At 40.5% G+C, this 21,513-nt stretch overlaps 1 protein-coding gene across 14 annotated transcripts in view; it reads right to left on the reverse strand.

Moving 5' to 3' along the window:
- The window catches only part of LOC120731893 (calcium-dependent secretion activator 1), a 324,336-nt gene that overhangs the window by 148,605 nt on the left and 154,218 nt on the right, over positions 1-21,513 (reverse strand). For all 14 annotated transcript variants that reach the window (XM_040029354.1, XM_040029310.1, XM_040029241.1 and 11 more), the window contains 5 exons: positions 19,426-19,562; positions 18,884-19,071; positions 4,717-4,818; positions 4,561-4,624; positions 3,922-4,045 (listed from right to left, as the gene is read on the reverse strand). In XM_040029354.1, coding sequence (XP_039885288.1) covers positions 3,922-4,045; positions 4,561-4,624; positions 4,717-4,818; positions 18,884-19,071; positions 19,426-19,562 — 615 coding nt within the window. The remainder of the gene's footprint in view (positions 1-3,921; positions 4,046-4,560; positions 4,625-4,716; positions 4,819-18,883; positions 19,072-19,425; positions 19,563-21,513) is intronic.

The following is a 21,513-nucleotide window of genomic DNA, read 5'->3' on the forward strand; positions in this document are numbered from 1 at the left end:
GTGCTAGATGCCCCTCAGCTGTAACCTTTGTCTCCTTGATCAGCTTGCGGGCCAACCATGAGCGGCTGTGCAGATGCGGTCCTTGCATCTTAACTTGCTCAGGCCAGTCTTGCATCTGGCAGACTGATGTTTGATCTTGATCTTATCTCAATGTATTTTAAATATACTGGTCAAAACGATTAAAGAAACATCTTTTAATTAAAGTATAGCACCAAGTCAGTTAAACTCCTGGGATATTTTGTCATGCTACTGTGTGAGGCAGGCAGGCAGACCCAAAATGTAGACTCACAGGCAAGACTATACTTGAAACAGTTTACTTAATTTAAGGTTAAACAACTAAACTGGGAATGCTAAGTGGGAGAAAATAAACAAACAAACAGAATAATACAGGGAAACACAGTACCGACAGGACACACAGCAAGATGGGATATCACCAAACTGGACAGAAGGAGATACAGACAATATATACACAAAAGAGGGAATCAGGGAGGAGAGGAAACACCTGGGGAACATGGCTGGACATAATCTAACTGTCGAGACAGGGGAAGTAAAACTGAACATGACGCACACAGGACAAGAGACTATCAACATAAAACACAAGAAACACAAACTGAGACGCAGACTGGCTAAATATGGGGAACAGAGGGATGAGACAGAGACAATACTAGGAAGACACAGAACAAGGGTGACGGAGCGAAAGGAGTAATAATGAGTCAACTGCAAAACAGGAATGGTTTTACCTTTTGTTGGTAACATCTTTTTCCCTTTTCAGACTGTTTTTTGCTAGTTTTATATATGGCTAGGGTCAGTTTCACTACTGGTAGCATAAGGCAATACCTGGACCCTACAGAGGTAGTAGGATTTAGGTAGCTCAACTCCTCCAGGACGGCACATCAATACATACCATTTCCAGAAGGTTTACTGGGTCTCCCAGCACAGTCTCAAGAATGTGAAGTTGTACAATATCTTCAAGCCATCACCAGGACGGGTATCTGCCCCTTTGTGCAAGGACGAATAGGATAAGTACTGCCAGTGCAGTACAAAATGACCTCCAACAGGACACTGATATGAACGTCTCTGACCACATAAACAGAAACAGACTTCATGAGGCCAAAAGCCTCTAGAGGTACCAGTGGTCACTGCTAGGCAACGGCACCTGAATAGATATTGGGTTTAAATCCTTGGAACCATTGTCAGACCCTATGCTGCTTCACTGAGTCCTAGGTTGCTCCTGGTGCATGACATGCACATGTGCCATATGGCAAGAGCATGCATGCATGCAGCGCCTGGAGGATTAAGGAACTGATAACATAGACTGGCCCCCAAGCTTGCCAGACCTAAATCCAATAGAGGACCCTTAGCACACTATATTTCAGTCCATCCAGTACCACCAGGCTGCATCTCAGACTGTCCAGGAGCACAATCTGTTGAGTCATTAGGAGTATGCCTTCTCATTAGGAGCAAGTACATTCAAACAACTCGCTTTGAGTTGCTACAATGAAGTTTCAGAAACATGGACTAGTGTGCCGCATTACTTTTTTTGGTTGATTTTTGAGTGTCTTTGAAATTAGCCTTTTGTAGGTTGATAATTTGCATTTTCATATCCAGCATTATGTAATTTCTCCACTGAAACCTAATTTGTTTTCAAATAATTTCTAATTTTTTTGAGCAGCATTCTATTGTATCATTGGGCATTTTCACACCTGTAGTTCATTTACTCTGGTCTGAATCAGCTGATGCGGTTCTAGTCAGTTTTATCTTTTCCCCATGTTTGGGTTTGTTTTTACTCAGAGAAAAATCCAAGTGAATCAAAATGCGTCACTACAAACCACGTGAGAAGATTCAGTCTGCTTATTCGCCAGAGCTGTCTGGAGTGGAAGCAACAAAAGTAAATACGGGAAAAAGGTCTTGTATTCTATTTGAACAAGAATTTACATTCATTTCACAGCTAGTTGCTAGCCCATACAGACCTTTGCACATCTAAAACACTTTGTGTCGTAGAGTGCGTGGAGTTGCAAACCCAAAATGCTAACACTATAAACCGTACAACGCGACAAAGAGCTATGGAAACTGAGGGCTTGAACACACACATGAGGTAATCAGGGAGATGGAACACACCAGGGAACACATCTGAACTAAATCAAGGAAATGAGACAGAGGGAAGCAAAACTAAAAATAATGCATTTAGGACAAAGACTAACAATATAAAACATGAAATAAACACTGACTAAGACTACGACACATAAACTGGACATAAACAAAAAGTAAACAAGATAAGGATCACGGAAACTGTTACGGTCGCTGACCTCTAGTGGCTGGGGCCCCCACCCCAGACAACACTTCATTTTTAAGTGGGGTGTAACAGAAACCTTGCCACATCCTAGAATACAAAGCATATGTACAGCTTTTTTTTTTTTAGTTCAAACTGATTACAACTAGTTGTTATACGTTGTAAACCAGCTCCTGTGGTGTTCATTTGGAACCATGCCAAGACCACCTCCTCCAGAGTGCGGTTGTTTTGGTCCAAGTGCAATTACTGTGTTCATATCTGCCCAAACGAGTCACACCAAAGGGCAAAAACAAACCAGAGTTAATTTGAATGGATTACACACCGCATGTGTGAAAACACCCTTAAATTCAAAGCAGTTAATTACTTGTCTTATGTGTATTACATGAATGTAATCAAACATGTCAGTTTGAGTCTGTTAGAGTTGATTGTCATGTATGAAAAAGTTCCAGAGAATAATGACATCTGTTCCTAAAACAGAGAAAATATTGGTGCTGTATATGTAGTCTATTTCAGAAGACAAAAAAATAGCTCAGCTCTGTTATATTGAACATTAATAATCTTAATGTCAAAGGTTTAAGGTCACACATATAGTAAGTTCAAAAGATATCAAATTTACATATTCACATGTCAAATCTGAAGAATTATCACACATTAAAAGAGGTTAGTGTTCTGACACAGTTAATAAGTCATTGTTTTAGGGGCCTACAGAATGCTTGTGGCTGTTAAAGAAAACCTAGACGAGGCAAGAAACAAAAGTAAAATAAAATCCTGGCACAAAAGATAGTCTCATTGTGTCTTACTCGCCCACCTGCTTTAAAACAGAGGTTAAAAGCAGAAAAGGCCAATAGATAAGGAAAACAGAAGGATTAGTGTGGAAGTCATCAGAACACAAGGAAAACCCAGAACAGGAAACAAGGAGAATCTTCTCAGTTACCAGGCAAGTCAAAGGTAAACCAAGGCAGTGTAAGACTCGGCTGAACGAGAAGCTAAAGCACGGTGGAAGAAGTCAGCAAGACTGAATTGAATGCATTTTTACTGTAATTATCCTAGTAAAAAAATGATGAAGAAAAACTAAATAGTTGCTGTCATTTAAAGTACTACCATACAGTTTTGCTTGATTTTATCCATCTGGATACTAGACATTATTTGAAATGTTGTTCTAGCATTTCAAATATTGTCTGCAAAATCTATAGAGAAATAGACTTCATCGGTTTACTACTGTTTCAGTTTATTAATGTTTGATTGGTCAAATTCGGTGAAAATATTTACTACTTTTGCATTTCAATTTTCTGTGTTTTACAAGCTTATTAAACATTCTCATATACTGTCACCATAATTTTAAATAACCTCCCCACTAAGATTAGAAAATCCCCTCTGCACTTCAGATCTTTCCCATCTGGTTCTGCATAGCATATTAATTGGCATTTGTTTTTGTTAAGGTATGCAATGTCTATAACTGTAATGTGTTCTTCATTTGGATATATTTATCTGACAGTTCCCATAAGATGGAAATGGAATTTCCAAAAAACAATAAATGTCATAACAGCTATTACTACGACTACTACTATTGCAGCTACCACTAGTACTATAGCAAGATTGCGTTCACACAAAGGAGCAGAGTAATAACGTACCTTCCAGTTTTGCATACTCTGACAGACGCTGGTAATTGACCTGAGCTGCCTGCTCCAAACACTTACGGATCACACCTTTGACTTCCTCTTGTGGGACTGGGGTGACAATATCTTTCATTAAAACCTTAATAAAAACACAGCAAAATTATTGTTATTTATTTATTTTTGCAGTACCTTTTAATAAAAGATGTAAATAAATATTGTAAAAATATGTCCTCAGGCTTAAATGAAAAAATTACTCTATAGCCTCCATATGTCCCATTAAATCTTTAGATTTTGTTGTCCTCATGTTAAGAGTTTTATTACTTTTAATTATTGTTGTTTTGTTTGGTTTTGGCATGGAAATATTATCATTAGTTTCAAGAAAAGATGACAGTTTGAGCTAAAGTTTAAAGGTAGAGAGCAGAATTAAACAGGTTTCAGTTTGCTCTGCATTGTTTGTTATAAAAATCAACTAACTCTTTCCCTCCAGTAAATAAAAAGAAACCTGACAAACCTACAAGTAGTAGCAAAATCAACAATGATAAAAAAGAAATAGCAGCGTAGTATTGTATGACTGGACATATAGTCTTTCCCAAAGAGCCACCAAAAACAGGTAGGATCAATCTTATGTTTTATCCTGTGCTACAACAGTCTTACCCTTTCGAGCAGGGACAGAGTTGCCTTCAATGCCCCTTCAGGTCTTCCAAATGGAAAACAGTACCTGTTTAGAAAAGAGGTTTGTTTTGTTTTCTTCAAACTTCAACAGTCCAATTGGACAATGTGTCATTGTGTAGTTGGTGCAATGGGTCCTACCGGAAGTGTGTAATCTGGTTTTCAAGAAGCACCCGTAGCCTCTCCTTGATCTCCTCAAAGCGCTCTTTCTCCTCAACAGTGACTGTGCCGATACCGTCGGGCCTGAAACACAGAGGCATTTGAAAAAAATGCACTCAAAGTTTCTGTTGAACCTTTCAGCACAAATGTCAAAATACCCATATTTTCCAGGGATAATGTTAGCATTTGCTTATACCTCAGATTTCGATCTAACGTATAATTCATATTTTTAAAAAACTGTTAACTTTTTTAATAAAGGAAATGGCAATATTACTTACTTTTATTAATTGAAATGTAAAATGCATATCTTCTGTTATTTATTAAAACTGTGGTGTTGAAACTGGAATTAATCAGTAAATTAAAATTAAAATTTTCTTATCAGGGTCACTCCATATAAAATCAACATCCATCCATTCGCTTCCTCTTTTCCTTTCCAGGGTCGCAGGGGGCGCTGGAGCCTATCCCAGCTTGTCATAGGGCAAGAGGCAGGGTACACCCTGGACAGGTCGCCAGTCTGTCGCAGGGCCAACACGCAGAGACACAGACAACCATTCGCACTGACATTCACTCACAGATTCACACTTATGGGCAATTTAGATTTGGACTGTGGGAGGAAGCCGGAGTACCCAGGGAAAACATGCAAACTCCACATAGAAAGACCCCGGCCTGATGGTGGAATTGAACTCTTGCTGTGCGGCAACAGTGCTAACCACCGTGCCACCGTGCTGGTAACACAAACATAATCTGAAAAAAGTTTCAGTTTGCCCCCTGGAGACTGAGTTACAGGCTCTCACAGCACATGGGGTGGGCCAACATTTCTTTGTAGAGCCTTCATAATGTCTTACATATAGGAGACATTATGAAGCATCCAACAGCAAACCAGGATCAAGTAGTTGTGCCTATAACTGAAGGAGGCATTGTAAGTGGAGGCGTGCACGCTGAGATGGTTTAATTATATTTCAGATTAATGAAATTATTTAAATATGCAAAATTCATACAAAGTATTCAACATGCAGATTCACATAAACAAAACATTTGTTTTTGTGGTAACACTTTATTAGTCGGCAAAGCACTTGGTGAATCCATGACCACATTATTCACCTATTATGTTATTAACTAACAGTTTTTCCTCAATAACCTCAAATTACTGGTTAAGATGAGATAAGATAACCTTTATTAGTCCCAAGCATGGGAAATTTGTTGGGTTAAGGCTGCTGACCTTTGCCAGCTCCATCTTACCCTTCCGACCATACATACATACATACAACATCACATGGGAAAGACAGGTCAGAGAGGTATAACAATGGAAAATGCACAACATGAGGAAACACGAGGAGAAAAAATAACTCCCCCCAGACTGAGCTCCAACCGGGTGATCAGTTTGAGAACAGAAAAAAGCACCTCAGCACATGAATCAGCACATGTCACTACATAGAAGACATAAGCTTCGAAGGCATTTGGAGGGGGTGGGGGGTGAGTGTAGGTCTGTGTCAGTGTACATGCATATGTGTGCGTGTGAGTGTGTGTGTGTGTTATTGATAGAAAGTAACGTCATTATACATGAATTATAGTTTCAGTATTCTTTCTGCTTCTGCTTTCCTTGACATTTTCTTGCAATTTCTGTATAGAAAAGAGGTAAATTTTTAAGTGTTGTGATTATCTGTCTCTCTTCTATTGTTAATTGCCTTTTTTCTCACCATTTTGTAGCAACACACTACTTTCTGCAGTGCAATACTGTTCAACTGATGCTCACTAAGGTATGGTATCACAGTGTGTTCCATCACTGCATTTATGCAGACAGGGGGTTGTAAGTAATCCAGAAAAATTGAAACACCCATAAGCATTAGTAACAGCAGCTTTCAAGGCTTGATCAACCTGCAGAACAGCTTTAAATTATTAACCTATTTTGTGTTCACCGAATAAGCCCTTTTCTTATAATTATGAAATGTTCATTATTTTTCAATTTTCGGTAACCTTACCTTTTTTTTTAACCTCTGGCAGTTCAACACTTACCTTTGTATCATTTCAAGCTATTCATTGGACTTGAATGACTTGAATTGCAATAAATGACTGGAAAGATTGTTGTAAAATCTTCGGGCGGTAGTGTAGTTGCACCACTAGTAAATAAATTTACTTTTTAATTTGAAGAGAGTCTACACCCGAGTCCTGCTTCTGCCTAGCAGCACATTGACTGATTCTGTTTGATTATGGAATTGCCCTAAATGAGCAAGCAGGGGTGGGTATACTTGTATCCTCCCAGTTTGCTGCCTGTATGTTGAAGTTTTCACCAGTGGATGAGGGGTTGCTTGCCTGCACCTTACGGGGAATGGGTCCTGACTGTCATCTGTACCCGTGTGTCAGCCTTGTTGGATTCACTGGGTAGGGTGCTGGAGAGTGCACTCTGGTACACACCAGGACACAGAGGTTGATGATTGATTTTGTATTCATATCATCAGATCTACGGCTATATGTCTTGGACATGCAGTTAAAGAGAGATGCTGAACTGTCAACTGTTGGATCTGGTGGTTGGGGAAGATGCTGGGCATACCTGGTGCATCCAAATGTATAATGAGCTGGCAGAGGCACCATTCCACGACATCTTCAATTCCCACCTCTGGCAGAGCTTCGATTAGATTATTAAGGGTGCTCTGCAGATACTGATGCTGAGTGAACCATGTTCTGCATCTCCATTGCTGAGCCTGCTCCAGGGAGTTGTGGCTGCAGGGTAGTTCGTTCTTGGTGTGGGAATAATCTCAGAACCAGATGGTAAAGATCGGACTTGGTCTCCAGTTGCAGCTGACTGCTAATCCAAGGAGAGTGAAGCTCAGGCAGTGGTTGATGCAAAAAACTGTGTGGGAAGAGTTTGGTGAGACCATGGATTAAGGCTTTCGGTTTGCCTCAGAGCAATTCTAGCAAACAATTAGAGGAGTCAGGAGGGGGAAGCAGTGCTGTATTCACAAAGCATCCCACTACCATTGTGGTGGTTGAGGTCTCGGGCATTGCCTCTGGATTGGCAGACTGGGGTGATGGTTCCCTTGTTTAAAAAGGGTGAGGGAGTGATCCAATTATTAGGGGATTACACTCCTCAGCCTCCCTGGGAAAATCTATGCTAGGGTACTGGAGAGGACAATCTGTCCATTAGCTGAACTTTGGATTTAGGTGGAACAATGCAGTTTTCCTCCTGGTTGTGGGACACTAGACCATCACCTTGGGGATATTCAAGGGTGTGTGGAAGTTTGCCAAACCAGTGTACTTTTTTGCTTAACTTTTTACTTCATTTTGTGGGCAAGGCATTCAACCTCAACCCTCAAAGTATCATGTGGGGGATGCTTTGGGAGTATGGAGTGTCTGGCTGTTGGCCGTTCAGTCCCTATACAACCATAGCGTGGGCTTGGTTCATATTGCCGACAGTAAGTCGGACTAGTTTCTGAAGTTTGATTCAGCTCACACAACTCCTCCCGATCTTTCAGCTGTGCCAGAGAATACCACAATTTACAGGAAGTGTTCACTAAAGATAAAGCCCTATCTCTGTCTTTGCACAGAACCTATGACTGCACCATCAATCTTCCCTTCAGTTGCCTTTACAACCTGTCGCGGCATGGGAAGGAAGTGATGGAAAAATACAAACTGGAATCCTTGGCCGCTTGAATCATCTGTCCGTCTTCCTCCCTTGTAGGTGCTGTTTATTTGTTTGTTATTAAGAAAGACAAATGCATAGACTATCGTGGACTCAAATAACCTTCAAGAACAAATATCCACTGCCCCCAATCACTTCTGCTTTTAAGCCCCTCCCGGGGTTCACTGATTTCACTGAACTCTATCTCCGTAACGTCTACCACTTAATACGCATCTGGAAGGGTGACAAGTGGAAGCCTTTGACACACATTGGACACTTTATACCTGGTCATACCCTTTGGATTAACAAATGCATGCGCTGTCTTTCAAGCTCTGGTAAATGATGTGTTGAGAGACCTTTCTTCCTTCCACCTCAGAAGCTGGTACAGCATTTCCTCTGCTTTTCATTTTATTGATGCTTCATCCGCAACTACAGTCAGGTAGCCACACCTCTCACACATCTCACTTCACCTAAAGTGCCCTTTGTTTGTTACTCAGAAGCTGCAGCAGCCTTCACTTAATTAAAGGAACTGTTCACCTCAGCACCAGTCCTCATGCAACCAGATACCAAGCTCCAGTTCATCATTGAGGTAGATGTGTCTGACTCCAGGGTGGGGGCAGTTCTCTCGCAGTGGTCAGGCCTCCAAGGTAACCTGCAACCCCGTACCTTCTCCTTCTGGCAGCTGATCCCCACTGTACTCAATTATGATGTAGAGCATCACTGGAGGTGTGATGCCACCGGCTGGAGGAGGCCGAGCAGACTTTTGTTATCTGAACAAATCACAAGAACCTCAATTACCTTAAAAGTGCTAAAAGGTTAAATGCCCACTGGTCTCCATTTTTCCTGACATTTCAATTTTAATGTTCTATCACTCAGAGTCAAGGAATGTCAAAACGGACGCACTCTCTAACGAGTACTTGGATGACACCAGCCTGCTGGACCCTGAATGAATTCTCCATACTTCATGCTTCATGTACTGTTGGATCACTGAAATGGGATTTGTAGAAAATGAGCCATCAAGCTGTGCAGGATGAACATGATCCTTAGGTCCCCCTAACTACCGATATGATTCCATCACTGATCATTCTGTTGTGATCCACTGGACTTACACTGGCCACCCATTTCTCTTTTCAAACGTTACTTCTGCTTGGTCATCATGGAGGAATGTCAAGGACTATGTAGTGGCATGTGCCATCTGTGCCAGAATTAAAAGCAGTACTCAGTAGGTCGCAGGTCTGCTTTAGCCTCTGTTGATAATGACCCACACCTTTTTTTTACACATTGGCTCATGTAATGAGACACATGACCTATAGTGGGTTAACGGCCCGGTGTGACAGTAACCTTATCTACCATTGATAGATTCTCTACAGCAGCTCAATTTCTAGTCCTTGAGAAATTACCCATGGCCTCAAACATAGCCAAACTACTTGCTGATCATGTTTTTAAGTTACACAGAATCCCAGTTCATCGCCCAAGCTTGGAAGGCATTTTGCAATGCCCTCGGGGCCAACACCAACAGACAAATGGACAAACTGAAAGGCTCAACCAGGAGATTGAGATCTCCCTCGGCTGCATCACTCCTCAAAACCCCTCCATCTGGTCCTCTCAACTGTCCTAGGTTGAATACGCCCAGAATTCTCTCACCTCCCCTGCTACAGGCTCTGTTTTAGGCATCTCTGGGCTATCAACCACCACTCTTCCCCATTCTACATCAGTGCACTCTCTCCCTGTTTGGAAGTGCATCTTCTATCCTCAGATTGTACGGTTAATTTGCTCTCTGATGTATCAGCAAATGAATGTGTGTAAATGTTAGAAAAAAAGGACTGAGGTACAAAAAGCTTAGAAAAAATGCTTGTGTGAATGGGTGAATGACACAAGTTATATCAAGCGCTTTAGGGCTACTGTGACTGCACTCTGTGTCCTCATGATGGCATGAGTCACTGCAGGAACTGCTGAAGCACAAGGAGGACAGTGCTTAGCTGCAACACTGGGTTACCTGGTTGACAGTTCAGTGGCAGTTGACCGTTCAGCCCTTGTCGACAGAATCCCAAATGATGGGGGTTGCGTCTGTGAAGTTCAAGCTGACAATGAATCACTGACTACACTGCAGGACCCTGCTTTAAGTTAAGTTCCCTCCACCGGTGGAGAAGGTAGGAGAAATACCCAGCCAGACAATTTCTGATGTTCTCTGGAGTTCTTCCCCTAGTATCTGAGCATGCTAAGGAGGTCTGAGGCCCCATACCAGAACCTCAGGTATGTGTTGAGGTGCAGAGGACCTGACTCTCCTTAATCCAGAAATGCACATGAACAGGCTCCTTGATATAGCTAAACAGTCAGAATACACTTGCACGTGTACGACGTAGAAGAATCTCGACAATGCCAACAAAAACCACTTGAGTTAAAGAAGTTTCCAACTACACCGAACAGCTTTGCTCAGTATATTCCAGAAAAACGTGTAAATGCACAAAGTACATGCAGGGTTGATCTGTGCGTGCATAAATGTAAGGGAGAGGGGGATTTATAATGCCTACTAATTTTATTCTTCTGCAAAGGGGACAATACATTTTTCTGTTTCTCTGCAGAATCATCAGTGTTAGTATTTACAATGTATGTTGTCAGTTTTTAGGTTATATGTAAACACTGTATGTGGATAAGTAACAAATTACTATCTAGTGAATAATTTAAAAAAATGTACCGCATTACTTTTAAGAAGACTAATGCATTATTTATTTATTTATTTATTTATTTATTCAGCTATCGATCCCATCCCTGCTGGGGTTGGCTGAAATATATGCTTCCTAAGACACACTGATAACCAAAAGTTAATCCCTTGGAAGATTAATTTAGGTTCTAATTTAGTCTTAGAGTAGCTCTAAATATTTATTTTCCACTTGGCTCAGTTTAAAACAGCCTCTAATAACTAATATTAAAAGTCTTTGCATGCTGCTATGAGTTATGACAGCCCAAATGCGCATTTTAATCTTATACTATACTCAACCTTATGTGTGAAACCAACCTACATGTCAAATAGATTTTTTTTAATTACTTGAGTACTTTTAAGTACTTGTTTTTACTCGAGTTGCTGATAAAACTGCTAATTCTTGAGTAAATGTTAAATTTTCACTCATCTTGTTTGTCAGTAAATTTGTTTCAGAGGTAAAAACTGATCTTCACTCTAAATCTAGAACAATGCAAATCATGATAAAAACACATTCTTATTTCACACATCACTTCTTATGTAAAAGTCTGGAGAAATAAGTAGATATATTCACCATTTTAGATTTTCATAAACTAGAAAAAAATTCTATTTCCATAGATGCTGTGGGTTGTCCACCATGTATCGCACCCAAGTTGACAGGAGAAAATTACCCGTCATTTCTTGGCAGAGTGCCCAGACCTCACCGGTGACTGATGCCAATGAGATGAGACTGCGTCATGAGAAAACAAGCTTAGTTTAGTTACTTCAGTTAAGAATTATGCAAAATGGAAAGATTGAAATAAAATGAAAGATTGTGCACGGGACTATTATGCTCTATTTTTCATATATTAATATATAAGATATAAACAGCTTTACGTGTGTGTGTGTGTGTGTGTGTGTGCGTGCGTGTGTGTGCGTGCATGCGTGTGTGTGTGTGTGCGTGTGCGCGTGTGTGTGTGCGTGCGTGCGTGCGTGTGTGTGTGTGAGAGAGAGAGAGAGTTTATCGTTTGTGACATGGTTGGGTCTGGGTAGAGTGTGAGCAGAGTGCATGTGACAGAAGAGGCGCTGGACTGGAGCCATGACAGCATGTTGAGAAGCAGGAGACATGACACTCTTCCTCGCTCTCCCTCTTTCTCAAACTTCCATTTGACATGTCTTTCAACAGACAGCAAGAAACTGTGTGTTAGAGGGAGGTGGGGGGTACTTGCTACACTACTTCGTGAGTGCCGTGTTAGATTAAAGGATTATCAAGTTGCTCAGCAGTTCGCGTCTCATCCAAACTCCCCTTTGGTTTTATGGACATTTGAGCAGACACTAGCAGTGTGCTGCAGTCACCTGTAGGGCTCTGTTAGTGGAAAGCATGACACTGATGAGGAGATGACTGCATGGTGTCTTTGTTGCTTTGACCTCATCATTAGTTTATCTGCCAAGAGTTAATATTACTGAGCATTGTCTGAAAAAGACAGTTACAATTTTGGTGGGCTGGAAAGAACAACAAGTAGAAAAATAATTAAAGCATCATAATAAATGTGTCATTGAAATTGAAATAAAGAAATAAATAAAATACCAGCTAATGAAAGCTTTGGTCCTAGTGGTGAATTTCCGTGTGAGTGCTAAGCTTACTGTTTTCCTTTGTTATGCGACTGGTGCTTAATTTTGCTGTGTGCAAGTGTAAAAATCTAAAACCAAAACAGGAGAGGAATTATCACGGCTAAAATTCACTGATGAGAAGCACCTCAACTTCTTTACTGTGACAGAAAATAAAAGAAGGAAATTTCACACTAATTAGGTCCTGAAGGGCTTTCATGTGTTCTCTCTTTCAGCCACATATCATTCCTTGGCAGCTTCCTCATGTTTGCTTAACCTGATGATCTCACAGCTATGATGAAGACAACAAGCAAATAAGCCTTCTGTGACAGACAGAAAGTTGGCAGCAGTTCCACATCTGTTTTTCTGTGCAGTCACCACCACATCCAGACCACCATGGAGCAAATTTGCCATTTTCCCTTCAAACTCGTTTTTACAAAATCTAAGAAACTGAGTTCTGAGTGGAAATTATACCTTTGGAGAGAACACTGCTGTTCCACCAAACTGTGTTCACACAGTGATTTCTGGAAGTGTTCCTGTGCCCATGCAGTGATTTCCATCACAGAATCATATCTATTTTAATGTAGTGCAGCTCAAAGATCACGAGCATCTATACTAATTGATGCTTTTCCTTGTTCTTTGTGCACAGTAATTTCTCAGAATCATTTGATAATATTATAAAGCATTGCTAATATGATATTCAAAGTCTTTTTAATGTTGCATTGATGAACATTATTCTGAAATTGTCTAGTGATTTTGTAGACACAGTTACAGTGGGGCAAAAAAGTATTTAGTCAGCCACCGATTGTGCAAGTTCCCCCACTTAAAATGATGACAGAGGTCAGTAATTTGCACCAGAGGTACACTTCAACTGTGAGAGACAGAATGTGAAAAAAAAATCCATGAATCCACATGGTAGGATTTGTAAAGAATTTATTCGTAAATTAGGGTGGAAAATAAGTATTTGGTCACCTCAAACAAGGAAAATCTCTGGCTCTCACAGACCTGTAACGTCTTCTGTAAGAAGCTTTTCTGTCCCCCACTCGTTACCTGTATGAATGGCACCTGTTTGAACTCATCATCTGTATAAAAGACACCTGTCCACAGCCTCAAACAGTCAGACTCCAAACTCCGCCATGGCCAAGACCAAAGAGCTTTCGAAGGACACCAGGAAAAGTATTGTAGACCTGCACCAGACTGGGAAGAGTGAGTCTACAATAGGCAAGCAGCTTGGTGTGAAAAAATCAACTGTGGGAGCAATCATCAGAAAATGGAAGACATACAAGACCACTGATAATCTCCCTCGATCTGGGGCTCCACGCAAGATCTCATCCCGTGGGGTCAAAATGATCATGAGAACGGTGAGCAAAGATCCCAGAACCACACGGGGGGACCTGGTGAATGACCTGCAGAGAGCTGGGACCAAAGTAACAAAGGTCACCATCAGTAACACACTACAACGGCAGGGAATCAAATCCCGCAGTGCCAGACGTGTTCCGCTGCTGAAGCCAGTGCATGTCCAGGCCCGTCTGAAGTTTGCCAGAGAGCACATGGATGATACAGCAGAGGATTGGGAGAATGTCATGTGGTCAGATGAAACCAAAGTAGAACTTTTTGGTATAAACTCAACTCGTCGTGTTTGGAGGAAGAAGAATACTGAGTTGCATCCCAAGAACACCATACCTACTGTGAAGCATGGGGGTGGAAACATCATGCTATGGGGCTGTTTTTCTGCCAAGGGGACAGGACGACTGATCCGTGTTAAGGACAGAATGAATGGGGCCATGTATCGTGAGATTTTGAGCCAAAACCTCCTTCCATCAGTGAGAACTTTGAAGATGAAACGAGGCTGGGTCTTCCAACATGACAATGATCCAAAACACACCGCCCGGGCAACAAAGGAGTGGCTCCGTAAGAAGCATTTGAAAGTCCTGGAGTGGCCTAGCCAGTCTCCAGACCTCAACCCCATAGAAAATCTGTGGCGGGAGTTGAAAGTCCGTGTTGCTCGGCGACAGCCCCAAAACATCACTGCTCTCGAGAAGATCTGCATGGAGGAATGGGCCAAAATACCAGCTACTGTGTGTGCAAACCTGGTAAAGACCTATAGTAAACGTTTGACCTCTGTTATTGCCAACAAAGGTTATGTTACAAAGTATTGAGTTGTATTTTTGTTATTGACCAAATACTTATTTTCCACCCTGATTTACGAATGAATTCTTTACAAATCCTACCATGTGGATTCATGGATTTTTTTTTCACATTCTGTCTCTCACAGTTGAAGTGTACCTCTGGTGCAAATTACTGACCTCTGTCATCATTTTAGGTGGGGGAACTTGCACAATCGGTGGCTGACTAAATACTTTTTTGCCCCACTGTATCTTTTCTCCTAATGACCCAAATACTTGATGTTCCTTCAGTTATATCTTTTTGGTAGTACTTACTTTTCCAGCCTTTTGTTGCCCCGTCCCACATGTTTTGATATGTGTTGCTGCCATCAAATTCAAAAGTAGCTAATATGTTTCATGAAACAGTAAAATATTTCAGTTTCTATATTCAGTTTCACTTTTTTCTATGTTCTATTGTGAAGACAACAGGACTTTATAAGATTTGCAAATCATTACATTCTCTTTTTATATATGTTACATGGAGTACATTTTTTTCTACCAAAAAATCTCTTTATCTAAAACAAATATGCAAAACATCTCAATACACCTTTGCATGTCTCTGAATACACACTATCTAGATTAGTATTTACTAGTAAACATTTCCATACAGTGCTACACAAAGGCTGATTATTTATATAACAGAACTTAAACTCAAAAAAGGAAAGTAAAATATTATTTTGCATTGTCAGGTTTGACAGTACAAAGTGACATTGATGTCATTGAAATAGATGCCAGATGTTTCTGTGAAAACAGCTGTGTGAAAATAACTGCAATAATGTTCAGTTTTCTTTCAAATGTACCAATTAAAAACAAATACAAAATCAACTGCAGCTGAAATATTATTTATCTGTTTTAAAGACATTTCACTGGATCTGAATGGAGTTGACATTTAGTTCTACAGAAGTCAAATCCTGACTCTTTAGCAGGTGACCGGGCAGTTGCGTCTAACTTGATGCACCAACACCTCCAGGCTGGCAGGCTATTAGAAGGCAGTAGCGGTGGTGTGGTATTTATGTGTTGGGGGGGGGGGGAGGGTTGGTCTGGCCTAGGATGAGGTGTGTGCATATGGGCACATGCAGCAGCTATGGCTGCAGAGACATTCAGCCATAACACATGACAACCTGTCAACATGTCATGACTCAACCTCCAGGCACGATGGCTGGACTGGCAGATTAGGTCTCTGCCTCGTGTCTGTGGATGGGACTACATAAAGATATAATTATTTTTGGATTTTTAAAAAAATTCTACTTTTTTAGATATTTATTCACCTGCACAAACATTTTTCTATGTGTAAAGTCTGTTATGATACTAAATAAAGTGTATGAGCCTACCATTTCTAATTCCAAAAATTCTAGCTGGTCATATTTCCCCCTGTTCTTTCCCTCTCTTTCTGTTAGAGTGACTGCTATCCATCTGTCCATAGTGATCAAAAAAGGCCTCAGTCCTCCGTCACTATTTGTCACAGATAGATGAAAAGATTGATAGATGGATGGATACATACAGGAGGGTTAGTTGGAGAAATGATGCAGGTTGGAGGTGGGGGCACTGACAGACAGCCCTCCCTGACCTTTGCCCTCAATGCTGGAGTGGCCCTCGTCTATCTTTGTTTGGCTTCAGCTGCCGACAGCTGACTGTGATGTTGACAGATATGATGGCTGATCACATCACAGCAGATTAGACAAGAGGTAAATAGTGCAACTTAGATAACAGGCTAGTGGAATAACATGCAGGGAACTCATCAGTCATAGCCAAACAACCTTCAACAGAGGACACTGTTTGATCCGACTGAAAAGCACAGCCACAAGTTTTATATCCCACTCTGTGAAAATTGTTTATTTGCTGGTGTCAACATCACACACACAGATTTCACACTCCAAACCATCACGTCCATTAGTATATGGAAAATGTAATTTGTTGATTCTGAATGAACTAATCAAGGTGTGCTTTAAGTACTAACTGTAATTCAAGACTTTTAAAGAAAAAAGTACATTAACTACTGAGGACTTAAAGCTTCTTTCAGACGCTACTTCTATAAGGGGCGATCGTGGCTCAAGAGTTGGCAGTTCATCATGTAATCAGAAGGTTGCCGGTTCGAGCCCCGGCTCCGACAGTCTCAGTCGTTGTGTCCTTGGGCAAGACACTTCACCCATTACCTACTGGTGGTGGTCAGAGGGCCCGGTGGCGCCAGTGTCCGGCAGCCTCGCCTCTGTCAGTGCGCCCCAGGGCAGCTGTGGCTACAATGTAGCTGCCATCACCAGTGTGTGAATGACTGAATGTGGTGTAAAGCACTTTGGGGTCTTAGGGACTAAGTAAAGCGCTATACAAATACAGACCATTTACACACCAACATCATTTTAAATAGTTTTTAATATTTGGCTGAGTTGTTCTTTACTCCTTTAAGTTCCTGCTTGATTTTTGCCATTCACTGAGGAAATATCCTAATGACCGCTGGTTAGCACTATATGGATTTGCATGCAACACAGTTCTATTATAATCAATAAAGAGCCCTGATTTTCAGTGAGCATTCCCTCAGAAGAGACAAACGGACCCAAACTTTGCAACTTTGTGTAGGGATCAAGTATTCAGGATTTGCCTTTAATTTGTCACAGCAGAATTGGGATGATTATGTAATGTAAAGTTTGTTCCATAGGCTGACGTCTCAGTACAAGCACACCTGGCTCAGATCATCTAGAAAAACACATCACTCATACTGAATAGTTCCTGGAACTGTTGTAATAACATTTTAGATAATGGGTTAATTTGATAAAATGCTAATTATATTAGGTAGTAGTGAGTTATGTCAGTAGTGATGGACAAGATATATGCTATTATGGGGAGACACCAAATGTTTCCTTTCGAGGAACAATCAGTAAAAAGAGGGGTAGAAAAAATAGGGCAGGAATCGGACCCAAACAACCTGACAAAACTGCCAAAAACTGAAGTAAAGGGCTGTTTCGTCTATCCCCATTTATTGTGCTGTCCAGACTTCCAGCTTTAAAAAAACAAGCGTACAGTCTGGTGTAAAACAGCTGACAGCAGAGTTTCTCATAAGCACAAAAATGCAGGATTTAACCAGTGTTTAAATACATGTGTCTACAAGTTGCAAAATAATTGTTCCTTAGAGTAAAACTGACGGCAATCTTCCAACAGACAAACACGCAGAAAGTCTCAGGCTGGATTCAGATTTAAAGTTTACCTTTGATAAGCCTTTTTTTGTCTGTGCTGATGATCTTTCTTTTCAATGGCAGAAACATTTAGCCACACCTACACTGGCTCTAGGGTCAGTCAGTTATCAACAGCTAACAAAGCTGGATGTGAAGCTGTGATACTCCTTTAGTGATATTATGGGAATAGGTTACTGTATACCTCTCGTTTGATTCTTCAGTACGTTATCTGCTGAGTGATGAGTTGAACACTTCAGTTATCGAAACCTTTGGTTAGAAAAATGTTTTGTGGAAATCTTACCATACAGCCAAAGTCTTTTTTTTTATCATGAACTCTGTGGTTTTCAGTTCTCTTTGAGCAGTTTGGGAAAGGATCTCAGGGATAAAGGGTAAAAAGGCTACAAGATACTGTGCCAAACACACTGGTCTGTGCAGGTTTTAGGGTCTGTGCAGGAAGGGTAAGTCACAGTGTGAATAAGGCAAGAAGGTTATACAAAGCACAAAAAAAAAGAAAAAAAATGGAAGAGTGAGCATGAAAACAACATGCAAAATCAAACTAAAATCAGCCGCTGGAACCAAATCAAACCCAAAGTTACATATTACATATCCACATATATGTGGTCTGCCCCTGTTCCAGTTTTAATTATTAGTTAACCCTCTCAAGGCAGGCGTTGCCGATTTGCAACAGTTAAAAACTAACAACCTGATTACCCCACATACATATTTGATGAGTTTGTTTTACTCAGAAGTACCACTGCAGGACTTGGTTGTGCATTAGCAACAAAAAGTTTAATTTGAGCCTGAGAGGGTTAACTGTTCAGTTCAGAGTTCAGTTATTCAGAGTTTCAGTGATTTCTGCATTGACAAAGGAGGACTGGAGCATTTGGGGCAAATAAAGGAGACAGGAGTTGATATTTACCTGTTTCCATGGACATGGGATGCACAGAAGGCGAAGCTGTAGTGCAGCAGTGTGGGATCAATCATAGCTCCATTCTCTGCCCTCTCCAGCAGATCGCTCAGGTAACATAGATGGCGATGACAGCCTCGAACACCATAACGAGCACAGTACTCATCCAAGACAAACACCTGACCAGGACTAAACCAGCCCTGTTGGTAACACACAGAAACACTGTTGTCGGATTCCTCTGATGAAGTAAGTGATGTTAATATGCTATAACACTCTGTAATAGCACTTAACAATAGTATCATGCGAGCATATTAAACCACATCTTTACTGATAGTTAGATTTTGTTATTATTAAGACACTACGGTTGCTAAGATACAGAATGCATTCCTGTGTTCACTCCATAAGACCTGTTGCCACTGATTTTCAGTACTTTTCATGTGAAATTTGGCACACCTCAATCGTTTCTCTTTGTTTCCCTCTCAACAGCCACCATTGTTGTCAGTTTTTCTATCAATTATAGGTTTTAGACTCTTTTTAGATTTTGTTTTACTTACCAAGCAGGAATATGAGTCATTAAGCCTGTGGTCCAGAGTGAGGCGCTGGACAAGCTCAAACAGCGAGGCGTGGTCAAAGTTACAGGGGTTAGCTGAAATAAACTCGTCCATGCCATGCTTCTGGGCTCGATCAGCATCTGTTTATGCCAGATTATGCATTCGACGATGCGGCACACAGAGAGAGAAAGACATAAAAAAGGCAAATGTCATGTGTCGTATTCATGTTATGCAGTCATTCATAATTTGCATGATTGGCAAAATTTGTGCATTAACTCTCTTTACATGAGCTTAAACACCATATTGGCTGTGATTATACTTACTACAACAAGAGAAAGTAATAATAATCATTTTCCCAGTGAATGCCTTTTCTACATTTGTCAGAAACACAAAAAGGGCATCATTCTGATGCCTCTTCACAACATTGGCAGTGGCCCCCAGCTCTCTAGTGTGGCCCCATTTAACTGTCACACTAAATACCTGAGAATGAGCAAAGAATGAGGACTCACAATAATCTATTTTACTCATCAAAGTAGAGGGGTTAATTAATGATTCTTTGAAATCAAAGTGGTATATTGAAAGAAGAACAAATTTTAGATAAAAATGTCGTTATAATTGACAGTATGGACATGATGTCACTGACGTCTTTGTGTAGTCTCATGTAGAAGATTTTTCCACCAGTGTCATTTTGGATGCAGAAAAACAGATGAAACCACACGCTCACTGGCTGATGACTGGTGATTGACAAGTCGTTGACCACTGAGCATGCAGTTTCATGTCATGATTAATGCACCATTTTGAAACCTTAATTTTTCAAACCTACCCATGTTTATACTGTCAATGATTATAACACAACTTTGCAAAATAAAATTTGACCAATTTTGTCATTAATTTAAAAGAAAAATTGGAATGCTACACTAAACATGTGGCTGTTGCTGTGTAATAAATATGATATATCCTCCTGAGAACCAAGGAAAAATGAATGATCCCATTGAACTTTTTTGTGATTTCCCTTCTCTTTGTAGCTAAAAGAGGCCAACCAAACACATGAGACTGGAGAGCCCAGAATGTCCTCTATTTAGTACATCAGGACTTCAAATGAGTCAAATTACTTATAGACCAAAACCAAATGTCCATTACAGAGGGCATAAATGATGGTTCTCAGGAGGCTTACACAAAAGCCACAGTAGAGTATGCCCAACAAAGAAATACCTGCTAAGAAAAAAAAAAAAACACATTTTAGTAAAGTAAAATCCATTAGTTAAAAAAAAGAATGCACATCCCTTATTTAAAGAAATTTGAGTTATTTCAAAGCAATTTTATAGCTTCTTTATATAAATAGAATATTGAGCTTTGTATATACTGAAGGAAGGGAAAAAATGTCCTTCCAATGACTTTGCATATTTTTAGTGAAATTTCATATACACACAACTGTATTTAAGGCATGCTCCCTAGCAATAAAAATCATTAGCACACAGAATACTTAGAGTCATTATTGACAGACACATAACTCTAATGTAGCTTCCAAACATGTTTGTAGACACAAAGGATATTTCATGTTCTGTTACAGGAAAGCAATCCTAAGAGATAAAGTTGTTATCCTCAATATAATAACTGGGACAAGTATTGTTTAGCCCAACATCTCAAATAAACAGCACATGTTTTGCTTGCTAAAAATGGGCTACAACCAGTGCAATCAGTTCTTTCCCACACATAATAGCAGAATATTCTCAAAGATGTAATTAAATTTGATGTGTTTGAATAAATCCACTAAAATGGATATGAATAGAAGTTATAGTGAGCTACCCAACAATCGAGAGATTTGTCAGGCAACATCCTCTTTACTGCCAATTGAAAGCACCTCAGCTGTCAGTCAACAAACAAAACAAAGAGTGGGATGCTGGGAGCTGATTGTGTTCCCTCAACAAGTCCCCACCCCCACAACCTCCCCCAAATATCTAAAAAGGTGACATTGAGGTGCCCCTTTGGTCCATAGCTGGTGGCCTGTCAGGTCTGTTTGATGTGAGTGAGCAAGAGTGGAGGCGGGAGGGCTGGACAGTAACATGCAGTGACATTAGTCACTCCCATCCG

This window comes from Simochromis diagramma, unplaced genomic scaffold, assembly GCF_900408965.1.
Source record: "Simochromis diagramma unplaced genomic scaffold, fSimDia1.1 OVJJ01000352.1, whole genome shotgun sequence".
Lineage (NCBI taxonomy): Eukaryota > Metazoa > Chordata > Actinopteri > Cichliformes > Cichlidae > Simochromis > Simochromis diagramma.